The 9,942-nt window shown below is 30.8% G+C and overlaps 1 protein-coding gene across 1 annotated transcript; it reads left to right on the forward strand.

Annotated features, from left to right (window-relative positions):
- The first annotated feature begins 636 nt into the window (after positions 1-636).
- Positions 637-9,545, forward strand: LOC110999639 (major facilitator superfamily domain-containing protein 1). Its single transcript, XM_022268802.2, has 10 exons — positions 637-953; positions 1,749-1,899; positions 2,441-2,566; positions 2,912-3,117; positions 3,197-3,410; positions 4,650-4,863; positions 6,121-6,218; positions 6,811-6,923; positions 7,871-7,964; positions 8,311-9,545. The coding sequence occupies exons 1-10, from the start codon at positions 845-847 to the stop codon at positions 8,486-8,488; spliced, it is 1,503 nt and encodes a 500-aa protein (XP_022124494.1). The 5' UTR covers positions 637-844; the 3' UTR covers positions 8,489-9,545.
- The last annotated feature ends 397 nt before the right edge of the window (positions 9,546-9,942 follow it).

The raw sequence follows: 9,942 nt of genomic DNA on the forward strand, positions 1-9,942 counted from the left end.
ATTATGTAAGCCAAAAAAAATTTGAGATAAATTTGCCGCCCCTTCAAATCCACCGCTCTAGGTTCCAGCCTACTCATCCTGCTGGTAAATCCGCCACTTATGTAAAGTATGAGTAATATTAAATATTGTATACCGCGTTTATGCAGGTTTGGTTTTTTACCTTATTTTTGAGAGAACATAAAACAAACCATAGTTAATTTTAACACGCCATTTAAATTCATACATTATACCACTTTGCTTCCTTTCATTACATCTACGTACATCGAAAATTGTTTTGATCATGCTCGCATTCTTACGTCCCTTTTTGCAGCTTTATATTGCAAATGTATAGTAAGTAACATTAGGAATACATTAATCCAGAGATAATATGACGGAATAAGGTGTTACGAACAGCAGTTCGGGGCTACGCTGTCGAATTTGCGGTAGTATAGTGACATACCTCTTGGCTACGAACAAAGCGTTTTCGACGATGAAATTACGCAAAAACGGTAGTGTAAGTAAAAAACTTTTCGGCACCAATATGGCTAGACCCCCTGTGGTTTGTTCATTGTGTTGTGTTGGAACATAAATTATATACACTATGGTTATGATTCCTCTAGTGGTAAATGCCAAGTGAAGACACTGACAAAAAGCGGTTGTAACTTGAAGTATCTCATTAGTCATTAGGTACTGTAAAAGCATAGACTTAGTAAATACTAAGTCTATGTGTAAGAGGCATCCAATTGAAGTGATAGTGAGTAGTGACCAAGTTGATCAGACCAACTTATGATACAGACTAGTGCTATGATATACTTATAAATATCAGCAGTTGTAGAAGAGAAGTTTTAGTAAAAATTACAATAAAATGGATAATCCTGAAAGCAGCACTGCAGGGACACCAACTTCCTGGTGTCATCCTGCACATCGAGTCCACAGATTTTTTGCGTTGTTGCTTATGTGTTTCCTTTGTTTTGGTAAGAAAAACACAATCTTATACTAGAGCTTCAACAATGTCTAACATCTAATATTCTAAAACTTAATTTGGTGGTAGGAGGATAATGTTTATAAGAACTTAATTAAAACATTATGATCATAAAAACAGTTAAAAAAATACCAGTGTTTTTTTGCAATATCAACAACTAGTTGAGTCAGGAGAGCCTAATAAATGGTGTTTCTTATATCATTCAGTAGAAATATGCATTTTTTTCAGCAACTAAAAGTAATGTGCTCATAGTCAATAATCAGGGTAATTTGTAATTCAACATATTCCTGTTTCCTTACACACTTATTGAAAGGTGATAGGGGTGACTATTTGTGATAAATAGCATTATGCTTAATATGAAAAGTCATATCATCAAAAATTTATATAAGCTTTTATTCAAATTTAAATAGTCATGCCTTTTCTGTGTATGTGTTTGTTATGCTTTATACAATCTCTATTGCAAATACAAAAGTAATATTTTCCTTAATTGTGATTTAGGTTAAATAATGTACATTTTTACTATACATTTTTCTTAAGGAAGTGAAGGCAGAACAAAAGTGTGTGTTTGGTGATAAAATTATTGTTTATATGACCAAATAGATGATCATAGTGTCTTTAACTCTAGCTTAAACCCAGGCCTCTAAGACCTTGATTAAACCCCCAGTCCAGTCCAGAGACCATGCTTAAAGCCATAAAAGGCACAGTGCCATCAGAGACCTTATATAGAATTTACACTGTATTTAAAAAAAATGTTCTTATCTTGTATTATATATAAATCTTTTTTCAGGATCTTACTTCTGCTATGATACTCCAGGAGCATTAGCTGACAATTTCAAGGGAGATTCACATTTAAATACATCTCAATTTGCATTGTTGTATTCTATCTATTCATGGCCTAATGTGGTGCTATGTTTCATTGGTGGCTATCTTATTGATAGGTACATATGTTTCAATATTCCATCTGTTTATGATTCATAACTTTATCAAACTTGTTGTTGCTAACAGCACTTTGTTTCATTCCTTAAATAAATTATGATAATATTAATTAATATCAAAGTAGGCATTATTACTATTTGAATAATGTCAACTTTACTCTATTTATCTTTGGACAACAGCAATGTATTAGTTTTAGGATTACAATAATTTGTATAGGAGATGCAATAGCTACTTAATGGTCAATGTTGTTTATTTCTAACAAAAATATCCATGTAACTGAAGTGTCTGAATTACATAACTTATTCAGTCTGTAATTGTCCTAGGGGGGCAACAATGGAGTAAACAACCTATGTTTGGTCACTTGATATTTTTTTAAGTATGTATACCAAAAGAGCAATATTTCTTAAATCTTGGAAATAATTATTGTTTTCAGGGCATTCATTCCAGAATCTAGGTCTATTTTATATGGCACTTGCTTTCGCAAAAACCTATGGAAATAGCTAAGGTGTTTCATGATATAACAAATGTATCATTACTTTACAGGTATTTTGGAGTAAGACTCGGAACAGTTATATATATGTCAATATTGTTTACTGGAGCTCTTTTGTTTGCACTAGGTGTCTATATTAACAAGTTTTGGCTTATGATTCTTGGCAGATTTGTATTTGGGTAAGTGAGATCTGTAAAAGCATTGTGCACATCAGGGTGTCAGTTTTGTATTAAAGTTAGTTCTGATATTAATAGTACAGAAGTTAAAAGCATAATCAGCTGTCCACTTTACAAGATAAAGCTTTCTATGGTAATCCAAATCATATTTACTTGTGATTATAATATGATGTGTGATATTATTTGTATAGCAAATATGTCTGTGTCAACCAACTTGTACAACTTGAACATCATGTGCAACAAGGGAATAAACATGGAATATTAGGTGTACTCTAGTAAAAATATTGTTAGATCTCAATTTGTATAGTAATCAAATGTGGGAAATTGTATATAATAATTTTATTTCAGTATAGGAGGAGAATCACTTCAAGTAGCAGTGAATAACTATGTGGTACTTTGGTTTAAAGGAAAAGAACTGAATATGGTGTTTGGACTACAACTGTCATTCTCTAGATTTGGCAGTACAGTTAACTTTTGGGTTATGGAACCAATCTATCATTGGGTTGCAAATTACTACGGAGGATATGAGCGCTTGGGTGTTACTTTATTCATTGGTAAGTTTTGATTTGGGTTAACCTTAAATCTTTACAAATAAATGAGTTTCTAAGAATTAGAATTGGAATTGTGTTTTAGCTTCAATGACATGTTTGGGGTCACTTTTATGTGGTCTAATACTCGGATTTATGGATCACAGAGCAGAAAAGATATTGGAGAGAAGTGAGCAGCATTCTAATGAGCCACCATTCCGAATGCTTGATATTCTTAATTTTAAGACTGTGTATTGGCTACTTTCCATAATCTGTGTTGCTTATTATGTAGCAATATTTCCATTTATTGCTTTAGGAAAGTAAGTACTACATTTTTATATATATCCAATGCTGGTCTTTTATTGACTTCAGTATCAGATTTCGTATTCATTACATTAATTTATTATTGATACAAATCCGTATATATTTTGATTCTATAGTTAAATTTCTGTGGCAATGCTTTGGAGTTGCGCCAAATACATTCTTGCTGTCAACTTCATTGTGAAGGGGACTTAAGTGGCAGTTATATTTTTTGTTCAGAACAGCGAACGACCTTTCGTAGACCATCTAAATTACGGAAAAGACAAACAAGATTCGTCAAAATTTGTTCTTTTTTATCATTGACTTACATGGATGTGACTTAAATCGATAACTATAGATTTTTTCTTTTTAAATAAAAAATAAAGGTTTTTTCTATAGGCCAATTTTTGTGTACATAATAATAAATTTTTCTACTTTACGAAGTTACATTACTTTTTGACGTTTTGTGATCACGTGTTTTTTCGTTAATCGCAAAGATAGCGCTGTTATAAAAATTTGATCAACACGTAGTTTGAGTACATAGTAAATTGTTTTTATCCAACGCATATTTTATCTTTTTTTTAAAAGATAAGTGAGTATGAAATATAATCGATTATAAATTAATAATTTATATATAACTAGCGGATCCGACAGACGTTGTCCTGTCTACACGTCTTTAATTTCAAAATTTAAATTTTTAATAAGCCATTTTAATGAAAATTATTATTCAAATGTTATGACAATATCTAACGATCCAGCACATGGTCACACACGTTATAACACAATGATAACAAAACTTTTTTTAAATTTCGGGACAGACTAAAATTAAAATTCGAATATTATTTAAAATTTGACACTGCGATGGTAGCGCCGTCTGTCGGATCCAATGTTAAACATTCCAAAATCAACAACAACTAATAAATTGAAAATTAATTAAAAAAAAACATTGGTTGTTATTTTGTCCGCTGGACAATTCCAGCGGACAAAATTGTGAATCTAAACCATTCCCAGATCCCCTTGAACACACACAAAAAATTTCGTCTAAATCGGTCCAGTCGTTTAGGAGGAGTTCAGTCACATACACACGCACACAAGAAATATATATATATTAAGATATAAAAAATACGATTATTGATATTTTACATACCTGCTCAATTTACTTTACTACAAGATTTTGTCCACTGTCTTTATAGTGTTTTTTGACTTGATTTTAAAGTCAATAATAGAATTAAATGATTCCACTTCTTTTTTAAATACAGGTTGTTCTTTGAAAGAAAATTCGATTTCAACCCACAACAAGCGAACACAGTGAACTCTATGGTATATTTTCTGTCCGCCGCATTAAGTCCCTTCTTTGGTATTTTAATAGACAAAACTGGACGTAACGTGATGTGGGTTATTTTGAGTATAATAACCACGATTGGTTCTCATTTCCTGCTAGCTTTCACATTTGTGAACCCCTATGTTGGAGTGGTAAGTATATTCTATGATCTTTTATAAAAAAATAACATAGTTTGACTTCATATAAACTGGTATTATATTAAATAAGTTTACCGCAGTTTTATTTCGTCCGAATGAAAAAAAAAATCCAAATTAAAATTTCAATTTTTATAATAGTAAAAAAGGAAAATGTAGTTTCACAATACTGAATAACACAAATATTATTAAAAATAATAAGAGCTTTAACCATACAACTAGCGCCATGTAGTGACAATAAAACATTATATTTAACGTTGTAAAAGTTCTCTTAGACTTCATATAAATTATAGTTTTGATTTTAAAGTAATTTTGTTGTATAAGTGAATTTTACTCTAAGGATTAGTACCGTATTTTTCATCATACGACCTTACATTTGAGATTTCATGTTTTTTTAAATTGCTATAAATTCAATCATACCGATAATAAATGCTTCACTAGTTTTGAATCACATCTCGAGTAAAAAATAATGTCGTTACTGTCTAAATATTTAAAATGTTTGTTGCTAATAAAAATAACAGTCGCTGTCTATACTCAATGCAATTTTTACTACTAGAGATTGATATTTCAATCCATTGCTCATAAAATATTTATGAATAACCGATGGATGGATCGTTTTTGTAAAATATCTTTTGACATTTATCAATGTAAATTTGCGAAAACTCGATTGGAATTATTTTAGATTATAAATTCGAGTATAGAAAGCGGCCGTTAAAAAAGATTATTTATATCCGATATTGACATAGGTTGTTCAATATTTGACATTTGTTTAAACAATTCCGCGCATTCTATGTATAAATGAATAAATATTAATTATTTTCGTAGAATAGTGTATGGTTCATTTAACTTTGATCACTCGGGTCATTCACCTAATCTATATAAAGTAAAACTATTATAGTATTACTTTCTGCGTCATCTGTAATATGATTTTAGCGTCTGTTTACTGATCATATTTCCCTATGATAGAATACATTGATCAGCCTGCAAATATTCGAAACATTTTTTCCAAAAACCCGCGACATTAATTCCTATTGAAAAGTATTTAATATGAGATATTTCGAGGGGAATTTTTAAAATAATTTCGACGAATACTCCATATATTGAATTCAAAGAAACCTTCCGTTATTTAAAAAGACAACATCTGTCTTTGACTGATATGATTTCCTATACAGTAATCGTATTTACTGAGTGTAAACTGCGCATATAGGAAGGCCTATTATTGTTTCTATGAACGTAAATTATTATAATTTTCAGATGTCACTAGGGATATCCTACTCACTTTTAGCGAGTGGACTTTGGCCATTGGTTGCGATGATTGTTCCTGAATCTCAGTTGGGAACGGCGTATGGGATGTGAGTATGCTATTTTTTGGGGCATGGGTTGGGTTTTCTGATAACAATTCTTTAAACCTTAAAAAATTTACAAAACCCATTCGAATTAGGGTTCTTTAAGGACCGGCAACGCACTCGCGAGCCCTCTGGCGTTGAGAGTGTCATTGGCCGGCGATATCACTTAACATCAAGTGGAGCCTCCTGCCCGTTTGCCACCTGTTCTATAAAAAAAATCTGACCTCATGTTAGTGCCCTCTAAAGATACTTAGTTGTGCGAACTGGAAGGTGTTTATACCTTCTGTGGTTATCATTTTTTTCTAGTTCTAACAATAAATATACAATAACACAATGCATGTCGTCGAAAAGGAAATACACTTTTAAACTAAAAACAATGTAGAAAACAAATTTAATTTGATAGAAAACCTACTTTGCCTTGTATACACTATTCTTTGTGAACTCCTCCATGCTTATCATCACTTATCATGCAATGCTATATCATACATACTTAACTCAAAAAGTTTTGTCTGAATTAGATACCTTACTCAGTACATTTATGTAATTTTTTTACTAGAACTGATATGTTATCATGTGCTTTTTACATTTTATTTTCCAGTTGCCAAGCTGTACAAAACTTGGGGCTTGCCACAGTAATTATCTTGGCTGGTGTTGTTGTTGATAAATATGGATACCTTATGTTGGAGATGTTTTTCCTGGGATGTCTTTTCAGTAAGTTAGAGAATCGAATTAATCTTAATTTATATTTCTTGTGTGCGTGTGTATGTGACTGAACTCCTCCTAAACGACTGGACCGATTTAGACGAAATTTTTTGTGTGTGTTCAAGGGGATCTGGGAATGGTTTAGATTCACAATTTTGTCCGCTGGAATTGTCCAGCGGACAAAATAACAACCAATGTTTTTTTTAATTAATTTTCAATTTATTAGTTGTTGTTGATTTTGGAATGTTTAACATTGGATCCGACAGACGGCGCTACCATCGCAGTGTCAAATTTTAAATAATATTCGAATTTTAATTTTAGTCTGTCCCGAAATTTAAAAAAAGTTTTGTTATCATTGTGTTATATCGTGTGTGACCATGTGCTGGATCGTTAGATATTGTCATAACATTTGAATAATAATTTTCATCAAAATGGCTTATTAAAAATTGAAATTTTGAAATTAAAGACGTGTAGACAGGACAACGTCTGTCGGATCCGCTAGTACATTTATAAATTTGTGTTTGTGAGGTCAAGTTCCGGTGCACCAAATCTATGTTGCTGGTAATATGGGAAAACTGTCAATATGCGACTCGAAAAGCGGCAAAAAGAAATCTCTTCTCGCTTTTCCTCAATAACTGACAAATATTCAAAAATAGCCGTCAATACATGATTTTTAATTTTTTAATTACTAATATTTTAATATTTTGCTAAATTCAATATCGCAAAAATACGTTAAAAGATAAAATTTAATCTTGTTAAGAAAATAGGGTCTCTGGGCTTGAGTTTTTAATTTTTTTATGTGTTATACGTATGGAGAGAAATTCTTTAATGTGACAGATAGCATTATGTTTTAACTTTTATCTTATTAATAAGCATAGCATTGTTTATGCTTTGGTTAATATTTAAAGCATCCCTGTAATCCAGGAACCTTACATATATGATATATACTTTTACAGTCGCATTGATCGCAGCCGTACTTATTTACATTGTGGACTCGGCCAATTCTGGTGTACTTAATTTATCGCCGCAGGAAAGGGAGGCGTTGAAATCGTGAGTACTTTTTAACCGACTTTCAAAAGAGGTTTTCAATTAAATCCAATTATCTGTATGTTTGTCTACAAATGTAAAAAAATGTAATAAATTCGTTTATCCGTTTTGAAGATTTGTATGATATATTTTTACTAAAGTGCGTCGTTCATGTAATTTTTTCTCCCTAATTATTAAGATTTTATTAAACAGTTCGAATCTATTTAAACACACAAATATAACAATCGGTTCAGCCGTTTAGAAAGATTTTTATAACAAACAAAGCACGAAATTTTTGCATATATATATTTAGAGTTTTTATTACTAATTTTTTAATAAACTACATAAATAAATTTTATTTTTATTTTAGGGCTACGATACAAACAGACGAAAGAGCTAATCTCTTAGATCACGAGAGTTCAGACCCTGATGAAGAAGCCAGACCTTCAGAAGACGAGAGGGACAGTGTGTTGACACAATCAGACAGGATTCGAAGTCGATACATTTCGCATATATTGCCCAATACTAATATTCCAGATAGACCATAGGTAGGTGAGTTTCAAGATAAATAACCAAAAATCAGATATGCTTTCAGTTTGATTGACTTAAATAATCGTAAAATTTTCGTTAATGCGTAAACTTTGTATGTGACTTAATCCTAAGAACCTATTTCAAAGACCCAAACAATGCATTATCTTATGTACGGCAGTCCTAATATTATTAAGATTTTTTTTTATTAAGGGTACAAAAACGATTATGATATGACAAAAGATCACGAGAAAAGTCGTGGGACTTTGATAGACGTCGATTGTTATCATAAAATAAATTGAACTTAGCTGGAATTCAAAGACAAGATTGTTAGTTTTTGAAAAAAGAATTCTAGTATTTAATTGACTTTGACAGTTAATAGATATTTGTAATCTATAACAGAACATGACGGATTGACAGATAAAAATCTTGGTTATAAAACGTAGATTAAATTTTTTTTTCATAAACCATGGTTTTCAAATCTGACGCTTGGTAAAGCTATCACTTCGACCCTTATACGTATGAGGCTGGGCCTTTTGCCTGACGATACAAGTGGGTGAGCCAATGACGTTGGGGATTTTAATCATATATTCTTTGCCTGTACTCGACATGACCGTTCTGCTTTTATTTCCTCGCTTTTATCCATTAATTCCTTTTATCTAATATAAATATTGATGTATATAGAATTCTAGCCACTTTCATTTTTCATAACAATATAAAATATGTTTTATATATATACTAAATTTATCTGATCCTTTTCGAAATTCCGCAACAATTTCCTATCCAATAAATCTAATAACGCACTTCCTTACTTTTTTGCATGGCTGACGCACAAACCGTGCAGGCCAAGAAAGGAAAAAAAACATTTTTTTTAATTTCTTGATTCTCATACTAATTCTTGGTTAGCCGTGAGAATATGGTATTTTACGTTTATTCGTTTTATAAAAAAGCCGCAAATATGAGAAAAATATTTGTGTCAAACTTTACTAGTACTCACGATAACGTTTTTACTATACTATTTTTGTGATAATTTTGAACCAGCATTCTGGTACAATTCTGATTATTTTTAGTAACTTTTTTTTAAATTTAACTGACTGGAATAATTTTGACTTTTTAAAGGTATTTTTATTTTTTATAGACTGTTAGAATATTTTACATATATTAACGAATTTATAGTAACTAAAACATTATTTTTCTGACTATTATTACAAATATTTAGTAAAGTGGTAGTTAATGTCGAGACAAATATATGTAATTAATTAGAACATAATGTAAATATTTTAATGTGTATATTAGTTACGATGTATCCTATTTAGAATTAATGGTATACAAATATATAATTTTTAATAAATGCGTATGAAATAAATATGGTTTTATTTGTCACCCAAAATGGAACTTGGCGGACTCCAATATTAAAACTATTGAATGCGGTAAATAAAATCATACTGAAAAACAAACAAAAGATTATATTTGT

This window comes from Pieris rapae, chromosome 16 (genome assembly GCF_905147795.1).
Source record: "Pieris rapae chromosome 16, ilPieRapa1.1, whole genome shotgun sequence".
Lineage (NCBI taxonomy): Eukaryota > Metazoa > Arthropoda > Insecta > Lepidoptera > Pieridae > Pieris > Pieris rapae.